Below are 24,039 nucleotides of genomic sequence, written 5' to 3' on the forward strand. Positions count from 1 at the left end.
TAACAGAAAAGGCTTTCCTCTGCATTTTTCCATCCCACTTTGGTTTTCTTTTTCATGAAGTTATATATAGAAGCCCACAGCAACAGACAAAAAGAAGAGGACTTCCCTGGTGGTTCAGTGGTTAAGACTCTGTGTTTCCAATGGAGGGTACTCAGGTTGGATCCCTGGTCAGGGAATTCAGATACCATATGACTCAGGGTGTGGCCAAAAAAAAAGACATGAGAGTTCATTCTTCATTTTATTTGCATGTCCCACAGTGACTCATCCCAAATACTGAATTCAAAAGACAAACCGCAGCTCCTCAATGTTAGCACTAATTTATGGTAACAATCATTTCTTTTAAATATCTTATTTTACCCTTCATTTGAAATTGCAAACTAAAGTATATATTTACATGTATGTTTATATACAAAATAACTTCGAAAACAAATTAATCCCAGTCTTGGTCCAAGAATTCCCACTTTAGAAGCGGGAGGAGTACTGTGCTATATACACTCTCTTCCAAGTCACTGCAGACTTGGCGAGTTCCCAGTATTCATTCACAGATGGTTCCCCTTTAAGCTTAATGAACCAAGTACTTCATTTCTGAGTAAATCAGAGGAAATATTACAGAACACGCTCTGTACAATACAGCACCGCTACTGAAAATGGCTCGGGGTTTTGTAATCCAAGGTTCCGATTTAAAGCAAAAATAGGTAGCATAGACTGCGACGCCAAAGAAGTGTCCAATTAAAACCAGAGGATTGGGAGATAATCTGTAATGGGAAAAAACACATATACATATAATTAAGACCCCAAAATTAAAACTGACTCATAGATTCCAACTGTGTATCATCTATAAAGGTAAATAAACACTCAACATTTTAGGGGACTTTTTACAAGCTTGTATCTGCTGGTCAAGGGACAAATTAAAAACTTTTTCTTACAAGAAACTACTTTGACTTGACTCCCTCCTGTCAGAGAAGCCGGTCACTTATCTTAGTTTATATGAATTGTATGTCCTGAGCTGCTTTCTTTCATTAATCTTGAGATCTCGGCCTGAAATAGCCTGGCCTATGGAGTCTAGATCTTTCAAAAGGTAACAGTGTTGACACTCAGAACGTGGACAAAGGAGAAAAGCCTTAAGGAATTTCACTTTGCAGACTTTCTAAGAATAATTCTACATATGTCTGCACCATCAGAACTGAGTTCCATACGTCAATAGAATTCAATGTTAAATATAAACCTCTATTATTCATGGTTCCCATGTATCAGGTCAGGGCCACAAACCCACAGGCAAAAAAGCAAGCTGCTCATTTAATCAAGGGTTTTAGCCTCATCTACTCACCAACTCAGGATCAACACTGTTGCCCAGAACTAAAACGCAGGATTGAATACTGCCTTTTTCATTTCCCTGGGAACATTCTGATTGGGATACTAATCAATAATAAAATGATGACATGCAGCAGGTAGAGCAATTAGCAGTGATTCATAAATCAAACTTCCCAGGTGGCACTAGTGGTAAAGAACCTGCCTGCCAATGCAGGAGGCATAAGATATACAGGTTCAATCCCTGGGTCGGGAAGATCCCCTGGAGAAGGAAATGGCAACCCACTCCAGTATGCTTGCCTGGAGAATCCCCATGGACAGAGGAGCCTGGTGGGCTACAGTCCACGGGGTTGCAAAGAGTCGGACACGACTGAGCGACTGAGCAGCACAGCATAAACCAAACAGTCCTAAGAAAATCTGGAGTATCTGTTTCCTGTGTCATCAGAGCAACTTACACGGAAAGCAGCCCAACCGGACCTGCAACACATTTTCCACCAAGTTTGAAATAAAAAAAACAGGCTTTTCTCAGTTGATGTAGGGAATCTAAAATAAAAGTTTAAAATTACTCTCAATCAAAATACTCATACATTTACATGGGGTACTAATGATATGTCAGAAAAAAAATGAATATGTAACATTTATTACATCTTATACATTTCTTAAAAATCTAGTGTTAGCATTTTAGCCACCCAAGATTTCTTTTAAATTTCATAATGAAGACTACATAGTAATTCACAAATGAATAAACTTTTTTCTGCTAGTAAATAATTACTAAACATGTAGGCACTGGAAGTTACGAGTTATTTAAAAAGCTATCTCCTTGATTGTGTTGTAAATTCATTTAAGTGATGCCAAATATTTTGTACATTCTTTTCTTACAAAAACACAATTCTAGAAACCAGAATAAAGGTCTCTAAGATGCCCAGGGCATATCTCTGAGCAGTAAATTATCAAGTGAATAATAATGCCTTATATCTAAAATTTTATTACACTTTTCAAAATAATTCATTAAACCCTCACAACATAGTATAGTCAATAACCTTTTTTTAATAGTATAGAATGAATGTTCTTCAAGTATACCTCGATTATTCTTTACAATAGATAAAAAAGATTACAACAGGTAAACTTTTACTCCAATAAAGCCCATTCCTCCTTCAGTATCTCACAGCTCTGTTGTTTTGTGGGTAGATTCAAACTCTTAAGAAACAGAGCTGAGAAAAGCTTAGAAAGAAGAGCTTAGAAAAACTCCAAATTTAGTTCTCTTCTTGCCCAATCAGCCACTGTAACTTTCATGCTCAACTAGCAAGAGAGATTTGCTTGGCAAATCACAACACGTTGTCTTTTGTTTTAGCAAGAATGATGGTTAGCAGGGCTGCACGAAGTATTTGTACTGTGTCATCCTTGGTAATCAGATCACCAAAGCAAGGAGCACTAGCACCCCAGCCAGGTCACAGAAATAGCTTTCTTGTATTACAAATACCCGAGGTAATGGGATTAGAGTTATGTTCTTTAAAAAAAAAAAACTTTCTATTTTGTATTGGGACTTACATTTATTCTTGAAAACCTAAAGGTCTCGTTTCACTAGCACCACTCACTAACGTGTACATGGCCGCGGCTGGGAAGTGGCACGGGTGACTTTTCCTCCATCTCTAGCCCTGTTTCTAAGTCATGTTTTCCTTCATGTTAGACTGACCATCACCCTCTACCATACGGAAACAGAAACAAAAGCCTTTTAGTAGTAAAGTGGGAATATCTCACATGAGTAAAAGGTGGATACCTTCTGCTTGTGCATTTTAATAGGAGACAAAAATCTAGGTTTGACACGAAGCTCATTTTAATTTTACAAAATACTGTTTCGAAAAGAAATTGAAACTACTGTCTGGGAACAAAAAGGATTAACACTACCTTGCCCTTTAATTCATGGTCAGAAAGATCTTCCATCACAATCTTCTGCATTTGGGGAACGCGTGATGTGACGTGGACCGGAGGAATGAATAATGCCACATGACTGAGGCACTGTTACTAAGGTTGTCTAAAGAGGGAACGGTTTCCCACACACAGTGTTGGAGACATGATGATTAGCCAAAATTGTGCTCAAGGATGGGGTCAAAAAGGACTTATCGACTTGGAAGCTAGCAAACTCAGGAAACATTTCTATTTCTGGCCTAATTACTAACTTTTTGTAATTCAGTTCCCTTCCTGTGCTAAAAATCTATAATTTAGTAACAGTCATTCAAAATAGCTGCACTTACCATCTGTGGCAGAAAACAACTCATAAAGAGCCTGAGCAAGGACATTCACAACAAAGGAATGAGACTTTTTTCTTGTCCAATAAAATGATTTTTTGGCCTAAAAAAGAGAAAGATCACCTACTATATGATAAAGGTTTTAAAAAAAAGAAGCACAAACTAACGTTTATAATCCCCTAAACTGATACCCTGAGGACCATCTACTAGAAATTATGTCTTGTTCAACATTTACACTCCCATCAAAAAAATAAAAATCTCCAGAGGAACAAGTTACATCTCTGAGGCTAAGTGGCCCATGTAATCTCCAAACCAGAAATTCTAGAAGATTCAGAGGTTGCAAGTCACATTCTTCGTCCTGAACAAGACTGTTTAAGAATCACTACTAAGGACCATACTCCCAAGTACAGATCTCCTCTGCAAAGCCCCATTCATATTTTTGTCAAAGAATATCTCACCTGGAAAACAGCTGCATCATCATAAAGGTCAGGGATACCCTTCAGCAATTTTCTCCACAGTTTTATATCATTAAAAACAACAGTCATTCCTCCACCAGTAAGAGGATGCCTCATATTATATGCATCTCCCAAAAGAAGAACACCTGTAAAAAGAGAACTTAGATCATGACGTCATCCTGGAGCATCCTTTAAGATCCAAAGAAAACAAAAAACAACCCCCCCCCAAAAAAACCTACTCTATTAATAATTTATAAACATTATGAATATCAGCTAGTAAAATAGAATACTAAAATACTAAATACTAAACCTATTAAAATACTAATACTAAACCATGACTAAAATTTACCCAGGCAAAAAAATTCAAGAGTTGATTCAATTACTATTTATTAGGTAACTAATATGTGCCAGATGCTAGGGATACAGTGAGGACAGGAACGTGATCCCTGCCCTCAAAAAACTCACATGTGAATCTAAGGTTCAGTAAGACAATGTCAAAATATGTGTAAGGCCTCTTTCATGAAAAAAAAAACCAACATACAGGCATCCATGCATAAAAAGCAAGTCTTTTACAAGGGAAAAAATCAAGAATTCGTTGGCATTTCACAGTAATACTTGCTGCCTGCATATTATAGAGATCTATATGGTTCTAAGGGAATATGCAGATTTTCCAAACACATCAGAAGGTAATTTAGAAGAATAAACCTTGATTGAACCAGCCCCTTGCATCAAAACCACAGACGCAGAAAGCTCTGCAATCTGACTCAAGGTACAGCACCTCTTGACTGCGGTCCTGTCTCTAAGATTCCTGCCCTTTGTCAGCCTGGCTCATGACCCATGACTTAGAGGGACAGTTAAACAAAGCACGTATTTAATTTTCTGTCTTAGGGAAATAAAACAATCATAATAAAAGTGGTATGGTGGCAGAATTATGGATTATTTTCTGTAATGTCACAATATACTATATAATTATAGAATACACATATATTAATTTATGAAAAAGTAGCTTGTAAATTTGAATCCAGGTTTTTTTGTGGATTAGTGTAATACCTTCACTAGAACCACTAGCCATACCCAGCTTTTATTCCTCCTCCTCCCCAACTGGGATACGTCCCCAAAGCGTGCTCTTTGCAGCAGTTCGGCACGGGCTTTCATTCTGCTTGGTATTATAGTTTATTTCTATGACTGGCACATTATGACGCATGCCTCTCCACAGCAAACAACAGCTGTTTATGTTCGGGAACCACAGCATATCAATAGCTCTCGTTCACACCTCTCCTCCAGGCGCCACACTCCTGCTTCCAATGGGCCTCCACTCGGCCACTCCAACGACCTCCCAGCCGTCACATCGCTGTGTCCAGAAATGAACTCATTATGTCCCCACACTTCCCTAAGTCCAATGTCAGCAAATACATGGCAAAATACCTAAGCCTGAAACCTGGAATCCATCAAGAGACCTCGCGCTCTCTTATTACCATTAATCACTGAGTTTCATGTATTCCAAACCCTAGATGTTACCAAATCCTTACTCTACCTTCTGCTTTTATTGTTACTTTACACCTTCTAGGATGGCTACGGCAAAAGGACAGATACTAATAACTGTTGTCGAGGATGTGGAGAAATTGGAACCCTCATATACTGTTAATGGAAATGGAAGATGGATCAGCCACTTTGGAAAACAGTTTGGCAGTTGCTCAAAGCATTAGAGTTAGGACCTAGCAATTCTATTCCTAGGAATATAACCAAGAAAAATGAAAATAAATGTCCACACAATAACTCATATACAGGCATGAACTAAAAGTGGAAATAATCCAAATGTCTATCACTTGATGAACAGTCAAGATGTAATATATCCACGCATGGGGTAGTAGTTGGCTGTAAAACTAAATGAAAGACTGATACATGTTACAACATGGATGAAGCTCAAAGAAGCCAGGTACCAAGGATCACATTGTATGATGACATTTATAGGAAATGTCCAGAACAGGCACATCTAGAGAGACAGAAAGTAAGTTATGGTGGTCTGGGAGGAAATGAGCAGTGACTACTAATGGTTACATGCTTTCATTCCAGCATGATAAAAACGTTCTGAAATTGACTGTGGTGATGGTTCCACCGACCTATGAATATACTAAAAACCAATGAACTGTACACTTTAAATGGATGAACTATGTGATCTGTGAATTATCCCTCGATAAAGATATTATAAACAAAAAAGCACTTTTCAATGACCTTGCACTGTCTATAGGATTAAAGCTAAATATCTTGCCTCTCTACCACTCTGCCACCTCTCCTATGCTCCAGGGGTCTAGGAAGCTACTTAAGTGCTTTTCTCAGCCATGCTGGCTTTTGCAGATATTGTTCTGCCTACTCAGAAGTCCCTCATCTCACTGTCCAGCTTTGTCTCCAGAGCAACGTCTTCCCTAATTACCCTTCCTGCTTCACAGGCTTGCTCCCTGCCTTATACACCCCACTCCTTCACAGTGAATCTGGGGTACCAAGAGTGGGCTTTCATTACAGCATTTATCAGCAGTGTTCTGAAATTATTTACATCTCTCCCTGGAAAACTGCCTTCTCTAGATTAAGGACTGTACTTAATTAAGTTTTATTTTCAGTACTCGAACAGTGACCTATGTATACTCAATACTAAATAATAAATATCATAAAACTAATTTTGGTATGCACCAATTACAATAATCTATTTTCTGTACCACATTATAAACTGTACCACATACATGTCATTTGGAATACGGAATTAGAATATTTGGAATATCTTTTATAAAATTGGTCCAATAAGATAATACCTCGTTTGTTTACTGGTGAAGAAGGGAGGAAGCTTGCTGGCATCGATCTCAAACGTGAATTCTGAGAGGCTTCTAGGAATGGTCCTTTCAGGTGATCTGCAATAAAGCCCGCCCCACCAAATAAATGGTGTATAACATTCCAATTTCAAATTATCACATTTTCTCATCAAGTATATACAAACACATACTACATATCTGTGATTGTTGTTACAAATATCCCTTGTGAAAAATCGAGAACTAATTATTAACGAACTCTTCATTAAGCAGATAGTTGTTCCTGCTAAGGGATGGCTAATTAATTAATGTAAATAGATACAGAGCTGTATGAACAAAAACCTAGAGGAAGAAATCCAGATGAGATGATAAGACAAGGAGGAAAACCACCCACCTCTCTTCCAAATGATTACCAACAGGTATATATTTAACATCTATTTTATTGTCACCACCATATTCTATAAGAACAGATGAAATATACCACCAATTCACAAACAGGAGGGTATGTGTACAGTAAAAAAAAAAAAAAAAGGGTTAGATGTAGATAGTACTATCTCTTGAGGAGCTCTAGTTTCTTCATCTAGAATGAAACAGATTAATTCATCTCTGTGATACTTCCCAGTTTCAAAGCTTCATGCTTCCACTTTATAGAAAATGAATTTGCTTTTCATACAATTCCCATTGTAATCCGGGAAAACAAGAGCAGAATGACTGTTTTGAAACTATTCCCTTCCTCCAATGAACAGAATTTCCATAACCTAACTAATATGAACATAAACCTACAAATGTTTCTCTCCCTGATCACAAGGGCAGTCTTCTCCAGCTATGCTTTGGACTGGGGGGAAAAAAACAATCTACAGTAAAAGAAAAAAAATGCTAAATATACCACATTATTAATTATCCTCTTCCTAAATACACATAACTCATTCTTTCCATCTGAAAGCTTCAAAATGGCTTAACTGAATGAAAATGTATTGAAGTACTGAAAATGTCATTATTAAAAATCTAAATTGGTCCATGTGTACCTTAATTTCTACTGATATTCTGTTAGTAAACAGTGCTTTTGCTTAGTTTAAAAAATAATGTTCCTTAGTTTAAAAACTAACTTGAAAACCCAGAATATTTAAACAAATGTATTTACATCCAGGATAATCTGCTATTACTATAATCATAATTTGCGAGCAGAGTTTTCCTTTCAATTTTATCAATATTCTTAATAATGTTTGTTACATGTCTTTCTTACACCTTCCCATTCTCAAAAAATAATTTTAGTGAGGGTTTAACAAAGACATTAAATCTCATGAAGCCTTTCTGTACTCAACTCAAGACTAAGAGATCTTTAAAACCCCTTATAGCTCTTGTGTTCCCAGGGCAGGGACATATGAGCACACAGACCTGCTCTCAACCTTGGCTCTGCCCCTTACTAAAGGTTTATGTTTGGAGAAGCTAATTAACTTCTCTGAATCTTAGTCTCCTCATCTGCTAAATGGAGATCATGATAATGCCTACTTCGGGTGGCTGTGTAGATTAAATTATGTTTGTAAAACACCTCTTACATAGTAGACAATCAATAGTGGCAGCTATCATTTCTACAAAGACCAAGCACAAAAAGTAATTACGTATAAGAGATATTTCAAGAATTCAGATATCTAGACTGCTATCCAGACTACCTTAAAAATACCATATATGCCACTATTAATGATTACTCACAAAACTACACTTTTATTATTACTGTGAGAAAATATACTGAAACTATTTTATTTTCTGTGCAGATTTTTTTATGTGCTAGTTTAAACAGTTTATTCAGCTCCACTGTACCTGACTGATTAGATGAAATTTTTCAGCTGCCATTCTCATCTTTCAGCCTAGTTTAGACAAAGCTTTAGTGAGAACTAGAGATGGAGAGTCTTTGGTGAGACTGACTTACAGACTAGATTACAATGCAGTGAAAGGCTATTCTTACCAGGTAACTGTGGGTAGATATTTTCAGTCATGTATTCTCTCAAATTCCTTGGCATGTCTCCTCGGACGTCCACAAGTACTCGAGTTTCGTTAGGTGAAATTTGGTAGATGAGAACTGGACTTGGGTTAGCTAAAATAAGTTCGGCATGATTTGCTTTAAACTGCGGTGCATTCTAGGAAAATAAATAAATAAAATATTTTTAATAACTTGCAAATTTCAAGTTGCTTTTATCTTCTACAATTGCATTTCTACAATACCTCCATAAGGAAGCCAACAAAATGTGAAGAAATGGAAACTTTATTGGAGATCAGGTTTTTCCTGAACTTGGAGAAAAGTCCATCTGCAACAACAGTCAATGGAGCATGGAGTTCCTACAACAGAAACAAAGAACACTCAGCTAAATGGTGAGAGATACACAGTGGAAAGACTGTTCTTTTAAAGTGTACATAAACAAATTTAAACACATTATGGGACATTATAGAGTACCTGGAGACAATGCTCTCATGAAGGAGCTCTCAAGTGGGCTGAGGTTAATGAATGACCCATCTTTAGAGATACTTTCACCTTCCACCAAAGTCCTACCATTCCAAACCACCTGGGATTAAGTCACTTCAATGGACACTGGGGGAAACTGCGACAAGCAAGCACAGCCCAAAGAAAACTGAATCACACTACAAATTCCAAGGACTAGTCACATTCTAGAATTTTTTAACCCCACATAGTGCTTTCAATCAATGGCTATGGCTCAGAAGAATTTTTGTACACTTATGTTACCTTGCAATCGCCCCCATTAGAGTAATTCCTAGGAGGTAGCTACCCTATGTAAGAATCAACAGATAGACTTTGGACTTTCTCCTCTGTTCTAAACCAACATGAACAAATACTAGAAACTATTTTATTCAGCTATTTCCCCAGAGAGTCTCTTAGTTTTTACCTTTCTTATTTCAACAATAGTTTATATTATAATTATTTCTTTCATGCTTGAATCCTTCCTTTTCGCATCTTCCAGTTCCCCTCTACCTCTCCGCTAGGGTACATTTCTCATTTCCGTTTTTAATACAGTTAACATCATGGAGTTTGTTTCCAAAGTGATTTGAACAGCATTCTGCAGTGCTCTAAAGAACAATGTGTTGCAATCTAGCGCAGAGAGTTTGGAGACATCTCAGTCCATTTGATGAATAATAAATTTGTGGGCCTACTTTTCTTAAAGGAGTAGGAGAAAAAGAAAATAAAAATCTCTCAGGAAAAGCTAATATCTGCTACATCTCACCTTGATGTCTCCAGTCTCTTTATCCTTGTACTGAACTCCCATCACAGCATCATCTTCTTCTAGTAACTGCAGCACAGTGCCCTCAATAAACTTTGCACTAAAAGATAAATAAACAAATTCTCTGGTAGTACAACTGAAAAATTTAAATAAGGAATGAAAAATTCCTTTTTCCTATCTCCAGTTTACCCTAAACTGGACACACATGTCCATGGAAAAAGGGATGGAATGACAAAAAGCAAAAACATCAATGGGTTTTAAAATTAGCTGGGGTTATAATTTTCTAATTTTTTAAGACGGAATATATGTAACTAATATAATGACTTTTCAGAAAAGCATTTTAAAAAGTAACATGAGGTTTTATCTCAATTCATTAAAAAATAAAATACATGGAGAAAAATTTTACATACCCACTAGAGTTTTGTTGTGTTGATGAATATACACAACAAATATATCATGGATAACTTTTATAATCTCCTCTATATTTTTAAGTATTTTTCTATTTTTCTAAAATGAATATATTCTACTTTCATAGATATCAAATTCTTCAAGTTCTAAGAATAATCAATTCATTTCTCCTTTTGCTTCGTCAACATTTAAGCCAACATTAAGCCTTTATCAGGGCTTCCCCTATAGCTCAATTGGTAAAGAATCTGCCTACAATGCAGGAGACCCCAGTTCAATTCCTGCGTCAGGAAGATCCGCTGGAGAAGGGATAGGCTACCCACTCCAGTATTCTTGGGTTTCCTTGTGGCTCAGCTGGTAAAGAATCCACCTGCAATACAGGAGACCTGGGTTCGATCCCTGGGTTGGGAAGATCCCCTGGAGAAGGGAAAGGCTACCCACTCTAGTATTCTGGCCTGGAGAATTCCATGGACTGTACAGTCCATGGGGTCGCAAAACGTTGGACACAATTGAGGGACTTGCACTTTCACTTTCAAGCCTTTGTTGATGACATGAGGATTCTCATGTTTAAAACTTAAACCGCAATTATAGTGTACAGGGCTAGAAGTAAATATAAGCTAATAATTAAAAGAAGAAGCCCTTTAAAACTGTCAATCACTATACTGTACATCTGTAATTTACCTACTGCTGGTGCTAAGTCATGTCAGTCATGTCCTACTCTGTGCGACCCCATAGACTGCAGCCCACCAGGCTCCCCCGTCCCTGAGATTCTCCAGGCAAGAACACTGGAGTGGGTTGCCATTTCCTTTTCCAATCATGAAAGTGAAAAGTGAAGGGAAGCTGCTCAGTCGTGTTCGACTCTTAGCGACCCCATGGACTACAGCCTACTAGGCTCCTCCACCCATGGGATTTTCCAGGCAAGAGCACTGGAGTACATCAATTATAATTCAGAGAGAGAGGGAGAGGGACACCTAGCCCGTCCTGTCAGTCCAGGTCCTAAGTATGAATGCAACAGGGATTTTCTCTTTAAACTCCTCTGACCTGACTTTTAATAAAAAGCACCATAACCACAAATTCCAACTCCCAAGTGAGCACATATGAACTTAATTACAATGTCTACATCACAGAGAACCACATAAAAATCACACATTGAATCATAGGAAAATTCTCAACAGTTCTAATCATTCAAACAATCTATATGATATTCTTAACAAAGGCTGAAGAATTAACATTCTTCTAACTTATGGTTTATTCTAGTACAACAGCTATGCTCTAACCTATACCCAAACACTTATGAAAATGTATAAAACAGTATTTGTACAAAGGCCAAGTTAAACATGTTTAACAGCAAAATCGGAAGCTGAGCCTTACTTGGGCTCTGCCATGGCTGCTTTCCGGAGACGCATGATGAATCTTCCATGATGGAAAGCTCTTCCACTCTGCACATGATTGTTCTCTGACAGAGGGAAAGGAATCTGAACCTCTGTTTTGCTTTCCTGATCATGAATTATGTAGCCATTTACAACCTGGGCATCAATACCTTCCACTGTATCTGCAAAACAATACAGTTTTTTTAAAAAAGTCAGTTTTTTGTAATATGCCCAGAGTTACAATAACCACCAAGAGGACACAGACATGGAAAATGAGTTTCTGTGTTCATAAAGCTATGACGCCATTTGGAAGACTGGACGGTAACAGAACTATTTCAGAACCTTAATGCTTCCGGAAGACAACAGTCTTAGCAAATTTGTAATATCATAAAAGGTAAATATATACATATAAAATTTATTCATTAAAATTCATAGGAAAAATATTCAGACCCTAATAATAACAGGGAAAATGTACAGATGATTCATACTACAAAGAAACATTGAACATGTCAGGAAAACAATGTTCAAAACTTGATTTTAAAAAAAAAAATCAATGAAATAAAACTGAAACAAGAAGACACCAAATCTATCAAAGTTGCTGGTGAAATAATGATAAAATGGATAAACTGTATATATTACTGGTCATATCATAAACTAGTAACATTTTAGAAAATAAGTACAGCAATAACTATCAAGAACCAAGAAGAAGTTAGCACCCTTTAATGTAATAATATTAGTCTTGTAATCCATCTAAGATACTCATCCTAAAGATACAATTCATATTTTTAGTAATTATTGAAACTATATATAAAAACAGATTCATGTTACCTCTAATAAAGAATAAATGTAAAAAAAGAATAACTGTAAATAACCTAAATATGAATATAAATTAGGTAAAGTACATTATAAAGTATTAACTGAGAAAATACTATGAACAGGCTTAAAATTATGATAAAAAATGTTTGTGAGCATGTATTTAGCATGTATTTTAAAAGTCACATACTACAAATATATTTAAATACATTAAAATACAATATTGAGGATTAAGTCTATTAAAATAATTTCATTTCTGATGAAAGGAAAACTTTATAATAAACAATTTTACCACATATCTATGCCAAGATCAAAATAAATCAGCTTTTTTCTGATACGCTTTTTAGTTACACTTAAAGTCCAGTCAGGGACAAGCTGGATGAATACTTGTCAAACATCCCACCTAGGAGCCAAGTTAGTTAGTTTTTTTGGTTTGGCTTTCTCAATTATTCCAGCTAAAATTCAGTCAGAGAAAAGTACACAGGTATCATAGAAGCTGCCAATTAGCAGTGTATTCAATCTGGATCTCGGCAAACTGCCAATCTTTACCAGCTTCCATGTTTGAAACCCATCTAGTATTTCCACTTTTGTTTTGTCCAGCTACTGAAATAAACTTGTTTTTCTTAACTCATATTATGCAAGAACTTCTAAGTGCTAAAATCAGAACATGTAAAAAGTATACAGTAGCGGCACAGTAAAATTTTTCCTTGGGTAAGCTATCTTAAGACAAAGTATACAAATAAGGTCTACTTTAAGATTTGAAACATCTGCCTCTCACAATTTGATTGGTGAAATCAAATATGATAGACTTTGGCACTTTCCCTTCCTTAACCAGGCAGTCAGGAGGATGGCATCCTAAACCTCAATCAAATTCACGCCTGATGTTCAATGATAAAGGTGACACAATCCTGCCTCAGGGTACTGTCTCACCTGTCTCTGGTGACCCTCACATAGAGGGTGGTGGTCAGGGAAGGGGCAGAGGCCGGGGGCCTGCCTTCTCCGCAGTCCGCCCTCTCCGCTGGGGCCGGGGCCCTGCTGCCTCTTGCTTCTCCTCTCTGTTTGCTCCTTCCCAGTCTCAGCCCTCTTACTCAGCACCTGCTCTCACTGACCTGCTCTCTACCTTAGAGTACCCCAGGAGTCGTCCTAGGCCTTTTCTTGGCAACGCCATGCAGCCTTCTTTAAATACCACGACTCCTCTTTCTCATACCCCTCACCATCTCATCCATCAGCAACAGGTCCTACTGACTCTTTCTTCCAAATATATTCCCAGAATGTGACCAAGTCCCCCACCACTATGGCCATGCCCCTGATCCAAGCCATCAACTTACAGTTTCCACAATAACTTCCTAACAGGTCTCCCTGCTTCTGACTTGCCACTTCATGATCTAGTCTTCTTCTTCTACACATTAATAAGAATACTTTAAATTGATACTTCAAATCATACTTCTAAGAGGTGAAATCTAGGAACTTCCTCTTTTTGAAATTCTCCAATGGCTTCCCTTTGGAATAAAAATCTAATCCATATAGTGGGCCACCAGGGAATCCATCTCCATTCTCCATCTGACCTTTCCTCTAATTTAAACCATTCAATTCAATACAATTCTACTTTCCTGCTCTTCAAAGAGGCCACAGGCTCACTCCTCCCCATCAGGCTTTACCCCATGATGCTCTCTCTGCCTGGAGAGAGCTTCTCTTCCTCCAGACAGCCCTGGGGCTCTCCTTCCCCTTCCCTTCAGTCCTTCCCTCAAACATCACCTTCTCAGGAAGGCTTTCCCTTCCCCCGCCCGCTCCATCATTTAGAAGTGCACTCCCTGTCTCTCTTTTCTGAGTCTTCTCCGAGGCGCTTATAACCATGATATATCCTCTAAATTTTATTGATTCATCTTTTATCACCATCTTCTACATGAACACCTAGAATGTATGCTCCGTGAGGGCTGGAACCTGTTTTGTTCGCTACTGTAGCCTCAGCACCTAGAACAGTACTTACAATATAGCCAATGCTTAATAAATATGTTAAATGAAAGGGTGAATGTCGCCCCTTAGTCACCTCCCCGCCAGCCTCATCTTCTCCATTACCCCACAGACAACGCTCCATCTGGTGTCGCAACACCCCTCCTGTATCCTCACATCTACACGCCACCTCTGCCCTGCTTCTGTTTTCTGTTAGAGAAAAACTCGAGAGTAGTTTGCTAGCCTCAAATTTTTTCACCTCCCTTTCACTTCAGTCCAGGTTTCGTCTACGCAGCTCCACCGAAACACCTTGTCAGTCTCACGGCAACTTCCAAATGGCCGAATCCCATGGCACTTCCTATGCAATGTTCCGACCTGACCCTTCATTAGCAAACCATGATATGGCTGCTTTCCTTTCTTGATATGTACCCATCCCCTCCTGCGAGAAACACTTTCCTCTGTTGGATTAAGGACACCAAACGCTCCTGGCTCTTTCCTGTCCTTCTACAGGCTCCTTCTCAGTCCTCCAGCAAGCTTCTCTTCTTCCACCCAAATTCTAAATGTCAGTTTCCCAGGACTTGGTTTATTCTGTCTTCTCTTTTTTCTCCGCACACTCTTAGCTGGTCTCCATCACTGCTGTGGCTTTTAAGTACTACAAACATGCTGACATCTCTGAACTACCTACCCCAGCCAGCTCAAAGCACTCATTCCTCTACACTTGAGATTCATATTCTCAACTAAACAGTCCACTTCTCTATCTCCATGGGTCCCCCGACTTCCTCTCAGAGCTGGTCCTCTCTAGGTGCTCTTATCAGCAAATGGCATTGCATCCACCAGCTGTTCAAATCAAAACGTTAAGAATCATTTTTTAATACCCTGTCTTCTCATACCTCACACCAATCCTTTGCTAAGTCAAGCCATTCCTGTCTCTTAATTTGGTCACAAACCTGTCCACTTCTCTTTACGTGCTCTGCTAACGTGTTAGTCCAAACCACCATCATATGCCATTTGGACTTGGCAATAAGCTCCCACTAGACTCCTTACACTGACTCTTGCTATCCCACCACCACAGTCTTGTAGTTCCATTCACCAAACAATATCCACATATTCTCTCAAAATAGAATCCTAGAAACGTGCACACACTCCTTAGCTGGTCTCCATCACTGCTGAGGCTTTTAAGTACTTTTAAGTGCAGGATGGTGATTGCAGCCAGGAAATTAAAAGACGCTTGCTCCTTGGAAAGTTATGACCAACCTAGACAGCATATTAAAAAGCAGAGACATTACTTTCCGAACAAAGGTCCATCTTGTCAAGGCTACGGTTTTTCCAGTAGTCATGTATGGATGTGAGAGTTGGACTGTAAAGAAAGCTGAGCGCCGAAGAACTGACGCTTTTGAACTGTGGTGTTGGAGAAGACTCTTGAGAGTCTGTTGGACAGCAAGGAGATCCAACCAGTCCATCCTAAAGGAGATCAGTCCTGGGTGTTCATTGGAGGGACTGATGTTGAAGCTGAAACTCCAATACTTTGGCCACGTGATGCGGAGAGCTGACTCATTTGAAAAGACCCTGATGCTGGGAAGGAGGGCAGGAGGAGAAGGGGATGACAGAGGATGAGATGGCTGGATGGCATCACCGACTCAATGGACATGGGTTTGAGTGGACTCCGGGAGTTGGTGATGGACAGGGAGGCCTGGTGTACTGCAGTTCATGGGGTCGTAAAGAGTCAGACATGACTGAACGACTGAACTAAAGTGCAGGATGTGATTCAATGGTAAACTGTGAAATGAAATTTCAAGCTGTGAATTGTAGACTTGGGTAAAATCATGCAAGTATTTAAAAAGTAAAATAACTCTCAGATTTAGGAATATATGTAGGTCCTGAGCGGCTTCTCGGGTGGCTCAGTGGGTAAAGAATCCTCCTGCAATGCAGGAGACATGGGTTCAATCCCTGGGTCAGGAAGATCCCTTGGAACAGGAAATGGCAACCCTCTCTAGTATTCTTGCCTGGAGAATCCCATAGACAGAGGAGCCTGGCGGGCTACAGTCCACAGTGTCGCAAAGAGTTGAACATGTCTGAGCATGCACACACGTAGGTACTGAGTCAGGATATAAGAAGTGTTCGTCATTGTGAAGAGCTCTCAAGTTCTGAAGCCTTTAGAGGCATAAACAGGATCCTGTCATACTCCTGTTCCACTGCCTTCAAAGTCCTGCAGGACTAGCAGCTGCCTAACTCTCCAATCTCAATCCCAAGTCCCACTCCTTTCCCCATTACCCAATACTTTCTGACTACACTGGTTGCCTCTTCAGTACACTGAATAAAACAGCAAACACTTACATAGCGCTTACTACAGACCAGGAATTGTTCTGACTGCTTTATCTTTATGCTTGAATTCAATTAATCCTCTTAATAACCTATGAGTCAAGGACTCTAAATGTGCCTCTTTTACAGATGAGTAAACTAGAGAGAGATTTCCCTGGTGGCTCAGAGGTAAAGAATCTGCCTGCCAAAGAAGGAGACTCACGTTCAGTCCTGGGTCAGGAAGATCCCCTAGAGGAGGAAATGGCATCTCACTCTAGTACTCTCGCCTGGGAAATCCCATGGACAGAGGAGCCTGGTGGGCTACAGTCCATGCACGAACAGTCAGATTTAAAGACTAAACAACAGCGACAAACTTAACACACAAGTGGTTAAGTAACTTTTCCAAGATCACACAGCTTTTTAAGTGCCTAAGCTGTAGTCAAACCCAGGCAATCTAGTGCCAGAATCAATGCTGGTAATTACTACAACATGATGCCCACCCTAAATGCCAAGCAAGCTCTCTCTCAATTCCCAGACCTATTTTGCTCTCTGAACCCCAAGACAGGATCACTGGTCTTATTCGCCAGTTTATCCTTGGCACCCAGTATAGCACCTCATACAAAGCAAACAGCAAAAATATTTCCTAAATGAGGAGTATTTAAAAAGCACTGGATTAATGGATGAATGATCCTTAAATAAAAGGTTCTAAAACAGACACATCACATGTACTCTACAAATGATAGTTCACTTCATCTTTCACTAAATTTCATTCCTCATTCCAAGTTGAAGTTTTCCAGTCTTCAACTTTGACCACTACAATTTTTTAGCCACTTTTATCTCACAAAGGCTACTTCATGTTTCCTCATGCTTATCTTCTCCTTTGCTTTCATTTTCATGCAAATTTGTTGATAAATGTATAACCTTTATACATGAAGATAAAATGGAATACCCTTTTCCCAGTCACAGCAGAGTGCTTGCTTATGTCACAATAACTCCTAAAAATCACTATGAACCTACCTTCAAGACCAAGGTCTTTCAGGACATAATAACCACCTGGCTGCAGAAATTCTCCAAGGATCCGGTCAGGCTCTTTTAAATCTCTCTCAATTACCGTCACCTTTCTTCCATCTCTGGAAAGCACTGCGGCCAAAGCAGAGCCAAGGACACCAGATCCCACGATGATAACTTCTGGATCATTTTGAGAAGAGGTCAGTGTAGAGGCAGCTGTTCCTATTAAGGTTGTTTCTGAAATACTGGTCCCTTTTTTGCACTGTTAAAAAAAAAAAAAAGAATTATGTAGCCACATTTGTTGTCTTTAAATCATATTACTACTATACAGGCACAGTGAACGCTTGCAGCTTAGGTAAAAACTATACCCTAAATATTATCAAACCAAATGAACAGTTATGTTTTTAAATCCAGATCATATATAAAAAACAATAATATCTAAATACTGGTTAAACAAAAATGGATAACAATACTCCAGTAAAATTAAACTTATGTTCCATCTTCCAAATATATTTAGAAAATGCTGTCACATATTCAGAAATACACAATAGGCCAATTATAACACATGTTTACAAGGGACTTCTAAGTCTCACAGGGAAAATTCTATCCTATTTACTCAATTCTTCATATACATACTGAGCATCCACCAGATACAAATCATGTACAGCTTCTGATATGATTTCATGCACCCTTTAGGTATTTCCACTATTTGTCTTCATTTTCTCCCTCTCGATTTTCATCTGAAAAATCTATCTTAATCTAAAATCACTTTTTATACAACAAAAAGACTGTCAAATTCTGGCCAGGGATCTATTAATTGAGAATACATACCTTACAATTCCAAGAGAATAACTCATTCTGTCCCTTGGAATTCAACCTGTTTGCAGTTTTAGTCCTTGACATATAAGAACATATTTACCTTCCTTCTCCCCCTCCTGATACTCTTAAGGGAACTTGGTCAAACAAGTGACCCTCCAGTTTAAGAATAAGAACAAGCATTAAAACTATCACCTGTTGGGCTGACAGTAAAAACCATACCTTTGATTATAAGATGAAAAAGGGCTGTTTTGAGAGATTTATGCCCATTGAGCATAACAGTACCTATTACAGTTGGTTTTTTTAATGAATAATTCAGTATTATAGTAAGCATTTTTTGTTGGTATGTGGAGTCACAAATATGAATACATTCAGACACAGAGTTGCAAGGAACCATCTTCCTGGGGTTCTCTGACCTTAACAATTAAGATAAGGTTAAATGTCATTTTGAAAGGGTTTTAATAAAAGACCTCAAGCAAAAAAGGGAAAGTTACTCAGTCATGTCCAACTGAGCTATCAGGGAAGCCCTCAAGCAAAAAGTTCTGTTCTGTTCAGTTGCTCAGTCATGTCCAACTCTTTGTGACGCCATGGACTGTAGCACACCAGGCTTCCCTGTCCATTACCAACTCTCCGAGCTTACTCAAACTCATGTCCATAGAGTCGGTGATGTCATCTAACTATCTCATCCTCTGTCGTCCAAAAGGAAGAACACATTTACCTTCCTTTTCCCCCATTCTGATACTGTTAAGGGAACTTGGTCAAACAAGTGGCCCTCCAGTTTAGGAATAAGAACAAACATTTTTGTCAGGCAAAAAGGAAGGAGAGAAAACCTAAAATCCTTTAGAATTTTAAATCTCTATGATCTAATATTCATCTGGTCTCTATAATGACCTGGGCCCTATCCACTATTTTTTTTTAATCATTTCTCTTAGAAAAATTACATTTTCACAACAGAACCTACTGTTTCTCTCAGTATTAATAGCCAGAACAACTGACTGTATTTAAAACCCCTTCTGTCATTTTGGTGGCTCAGATGGTAAAGAATCTACTTGCAATGCAGAAGACCCAGGTTTGATCCCTGGGTCAGGAAGACCCCCTGGAGAAGGAAATGTCAACTCACTCCAGTATTCTTACCTGGAATACTGGACAGGAATTCCCTGGACAGAAGAGCCTGGAGGGCTACAGTCCATGGAGTTACAAAGAGTCAGAAACACCTGAGCCACTTTCACTTGTCATTTTAGCCATTGTTTATTAGCCCTTCCAAACACACATACACAATCCTGGAAGGAGAACTCTGGAGAAAGTTGCCTTTCAGAGCCTGGTCAGTAGATGAAGCACTAATGGGAACTTAATATAGTCTACGGACTCCCAGATATTAAGGAAATCTCCCAGATATTAAGGAAATAAGCAGAGAGCCTGGGGTATTTGCAAAATGGAACCAATACTGACTGCTGTAATTCAACTTCCAACCACCAAATTTCTCTTCAGTATGATGGTATTCCAGCCTCCTGGACTAACGCTCAGTGGCCCTAAGGGACATCATTTCAGGTAACAGTAGCAAAGACTTCAAGTTGAAGATTAAAGATTCCCATTCCTCCAACCCACACCCACCCCATCACTGAATTCAGCACCATTCCAAAGGTTCCTAACAGATGGAGACTAATACGAATAACTACTATTTACCAGACAGTTATGTACCAGGCATTTTGCAAACATTAAATCAATCAATTCGCTAACTATTGGCAAGGTTAGTGCCGTTTCCACCTAACAGAAAAGGTAACTGACTCTTCCAGAAAGCAAGTAACTTGCCCAAAGTCTCACAGTCAGCAGTGGGGGAGCAAAACTTCTAAACCAAACCCCCTCTCTTCTTAAACTGTGTTGATCTATATGGCTCCGGAACCCTGAAGGAGCGAATGGCTGTGTAGGCCACACTCACTTACACCAAGTCGCCGTCATCCCTTACTTGGCCTAATGCAAGAGTGTCTCAGCACACATCCCTGCTTCCATTCTTGGCCTCCTACAATCCATTCTCCACACAGAAACTAGAATGTTCTTTTTAAAAAGTGAAAGTCAGGGACTTTCCTGGCAGTCCAGCGGTTAAGACTTCACCTTCCGATGCAGGGGATGTGGGTTTGATCCCTGGTCGGGGAGCTAAATTCCACATGCCTCGTGGCCAAAACCAGAACAAAATATGGAAGAAATATTGTAACAAATTCAATAAAGACTTAAACAAATAATAAATAAAAAGTAAAAATCAAGTATCATTACTCACATACTTTAATCCTCCAGTGCTCTTGGGGAAAAGTATAAACACCCAAGGCCAACAGGCCCTAAATATTCTGGCCTCAACCATCTTTTCCCCCTCTCATATCTCTCACCATTGTCCTCCTCTACTGTCTCTGCAGGGACCAAACATTAATTATTCACCTAACCTAGGACACTGATTTGCTCAAGGCTCCACTGGTAAGGGGAGAAGACGGTGTTTTGCCTAAGACTTTAAAACACTGAGCATTTTTACTCTGCCAGCTGTTCTGTGACTTTCCCCAGGCAGCTGTCCCTTCTTAGCAACAGGCTTACCTGCAGCAGCTTTCTTCTTCCTTCCCAGGTTCAAACACAATCCTTACCAAACGATTTAAATAAAACTATTTTTCCATCACAGACAGTGATTCAGTCCTACTGACTTGAACATTTCACCTTTCCTTAATCAAACCCAGTTTGTTTAGCTCCGCACCACCAACACTAAATGAAACAAAGGTTTTCCATCATTTCTAAGAGAGCCAAGGATGTAGTCAAGAACAGTCAAGAGCTTAAACAAAACAAAAACACCAAAACCATCTATGTCAGAATTCGTACCAGAATATCTAACTTGCAGCCTTTCACTCTTTAAATTACCGTATTTACATCTCGGTGATCCCAGTCCTAATTTTAATACAAGACACTCATACATGTGCCCACTTCGAATTCAACCTACCCTCCTAGACCCCAGCTGCTCTTTATTTTCTGATCCAGCGGGGGATTTGGCCCAGAAGAAGCCAATGAAAGGCAAGGCTGACAGAATATAGGAGAAGCCCGCCAACTGGGAGCCGCTCTGACGGCGCCCAAGGAGGGCCCCGCTCCGGTAGCGATAAGACAGCACAAGCCCCAGCGATAGGAACACCAGCACGCACAGCAACAGCTCCTTGTTGGCCAGAGAGACGAAGTCTCCGCATTTCTTATAAAAATAGGTGAAAGTGGCGATGCCGAGAAAAGTCCACATGGTTTAAAGGCTTCTTCGGTGACTCCGGATCAACGTCAGGAGATCCTTTTTTTTCCCCCCCGGTAGGGTTTTGGTGTTTAGAGCTCTCCCCAAAATGTGTTGCCAAAAAGGAGCGTGCGGGACCGGCTAAAGTCCAGGAAACACCGTCACAGGATTACAATTCAAATCAGAGGAATCTACAAAATCGTATAAAGTTGGTATAAAAGTACGTGACGACGGGAACGTTCTCCAGGATTTAAAGAAGAGTATTTAAAAATCTCCAACAGCTCCCGATCAGACTCTCCCCTTTCAAGCAATCCATCTATGGGGGGTGGGAGGTGCTGGGAGAGCTGGGGGTCCTGGGGGATTAATTCCGGATAATGTATTAAATTTTGTTGTTGGTTTGTCGTGCAGTGAAATTGCTCTTCGCTCTCACTAGCAGCAGGTGTCCTTTTGGGAGAGCAAGAGGGAGACAAACATCAAAGAAATATCTTGCGCTGGGGAACTGCGGCTTCACCGGGTCGGAACGCTCGAGGGCTGAGACAGCGCGGAGAGAGCTTCTTCTCTTGCCCGGGACCTCCACGCTCAAAGGGAAACGTCGGACGGGGCAGCCTTCTCCCACCAAAGATGGCCTCGGACTCGAGACTGCGGCTCCAGAACTGGGAAGCGTAGCCCCTACCTCCAGACTTCCTCCTCCCCGCGGCTCCCGAGGCACCGGTCCCCGAACCTTCACCCAGCTGAACGGCACTTTCCAGGGCGCTCCCCTCTCAGAGAGAAGCTGCGGCGGCGGCTCCCGACCGACTCATCATCAGCATCCCTCGCGGGCGGCGGCAGCCCTCCCAGCGCAGCGCTTCCGCAGTAACCAGAGTAACCGCCTGGCGCCCTGTTAGTCGCCCGGCCGCGTGAGCCTCGCCGGCGTTTGGGCTCGACCCCTGCGAGGGACCAGAGGGCGGGGCTCCGCCCACCGTCACCGCCCCCTGACGCCGCCAGCCAATGAGAGCGAGCGCCGCGCTGTAGGCCGAGATGGCGCTATGCCGTGTTTGGCCAATCGCAGGCGGCGCGGCTCGCGCGGTGACGCCCCGAGAGGCGCTAGGACGAGGTTGCGTGGTGTCGGGTGGGGGCGTGGGGATGGGGGCCGGCTGCCGGATGGGCGGATGGGAAGGCACTGGCTGGCTCTGGAAGGAGTCGAGCTGGTGGGTGTCATGCCCTGAGTGTCACGGGCCCAGCCGCTGGGATCCTACCCAGAAAGAGGTGGAGCTGGTTCCGAGGAAACCCCGCGGTGCTTTCGCCGCCTCGGCAGGTCTCCATTCATCTGGCCGCTCTGGACGGGTCGCTACGTGCCGGGCCCAGGTGTCAGAGAGAGGAATCAGACACAGCCTTTCTGGCCTGTGCCTACCGTGTGGTAGGCGGCGGTAAAAAAAAAAGCTACAGGTGCGTGGAGAACGTGACGTTCGCGGCTGAATCTGCAAGAAGGTGTGGGTAGGCGTCTGGCAGAGGAAGAAAGGAGGGGATATGCCCGATGTTCCCTTCGTTTACCCCAAATTGTCAGGCAACTGTGCACTTTGTCACTGTACCCAGGCTGAAGATACATGTATGCGCGCTGCCCCTTTTTTTTTTCTTCTCAAAATCAGAAACGGTGAAGGGTGCGTGGCAAAGCAAAATAAACAGAGATGTGTCATAAGTGCCCTGAAAAAGTGGGTGGGCGGGGTGGGGAGGGGGACCATGGAAACGGGAGGCAGTCCTTCACAGCCTGGAGTGAATCAAGGCCTTCCGGCGAGTTACATGAATTTTGTCCAGAACAGGCATTCTAGAGGGAACAGTAGAAGTCGGCAAGATTCATAGGTGAGAGATGGACCTTGTTACGGAAAAAAAAAAAAAAAGCCCTGAAACTTCCTAGAATTTATTGAGAGCTAAGACCAGTGCCTTTGTTCACCTTACTGTAACCCTGTACTGCCTATTTTAAACTAAGTGAAGTGAAGTGAAGTCGCTCAGTCGTGTCCGACTCTCTGCGACCCCATGGACTGTAGCCTACCAGGCTCCTCCGTCCCTGGGATTCTCCAGACAGGAATACTGGAGTGGGTTGCCATTTCATTCTCCAGGAGATCTT

The 24,039-nt window shown here is 40.7% G+C and overlaps 1 protein-coding gene across 2 annotated transcripts; it reads right to left on the bottom strand.

The window, feature by feature from the left end:
• Positions 1-225: 225 nt before the first annotated feature.
• Positions 226-23,336, bottom strand: SQLE (squalene epoxidase). 2 transcript variants are annotated; one of them, XM_069599884.1, is made up of 11 exons: positions 21,669-23,336; positions 17,891-18,143; positions 11,814-11,994; positions 10,041-10,137; positions 9,028-9,141; positions 8,771-8,942; positions 6,814-6,909; positions 4,013-4,155; positions 3,561-3,657; positions 1,764-1,851; positions 226-755 (listed from the first exon to the last, which is right to left on the bottom strand). In XM_069599884.1, the coding sequence occupies exons 1-11, from the start codon at positions 21,951-21,953 to the stop codon at positions 563-565; spliced, it is 1,719 nt and encodes a 572-aa protein (XP_069455985.1). In that variant the 5' UTR covers positions 21,954-23,336; the 3' UTR covers positions 226-562. The 2 variants fall into 2 exon arrangements, with proteins under 2 accessions (XP_069455985.1, XP_069455986.1); XM_069599885.1 differs by having other exon boundaries at positions 21,865-22,876.
• Positions 23,337-24,039: the final 703 nt, after the last annotated feature.

Source organism: Ovis canadensis, chromosome 9 (assembly GCF_042477335.2).
Source record: "Ovis canadensis isolate MfBH-ARS-UI-01 breed Bighorn chromosome 9, ARS-UI_OviCan_v2, whole genome shotgun sequence".
Classification (NCBI taxonomy): domain Eukaryota; kingdom Metazoa; phylum Chordata; class Mammalia; order Artiodactyla; family Bovidae; genus Ovis; species Ovis canadensis.

Coding starts and splice junctions, on each gene's coding strand:
- SQLE (XM_069599884.1), bottom strand. CDS start 21,953: ATGTGGACTTTTCTCGGCATCGCCACTTTCACCTATTTTTATAAGAAA. Junction 10,138..11,813: donor GCAGCCATGGCAGAGCCCAA/GTAAGGCTCAGC, acceptor TTTATCTTTTAG/TGCAAAGTTTATTGAGGGCA. Junction 756..1,763: donor CCGGTTGGGCTGCTTTCCGT/GTAAGTTGCTCT, acceptor TTCCCATTACAG/ATTATCTCCCAATCCTCTGG.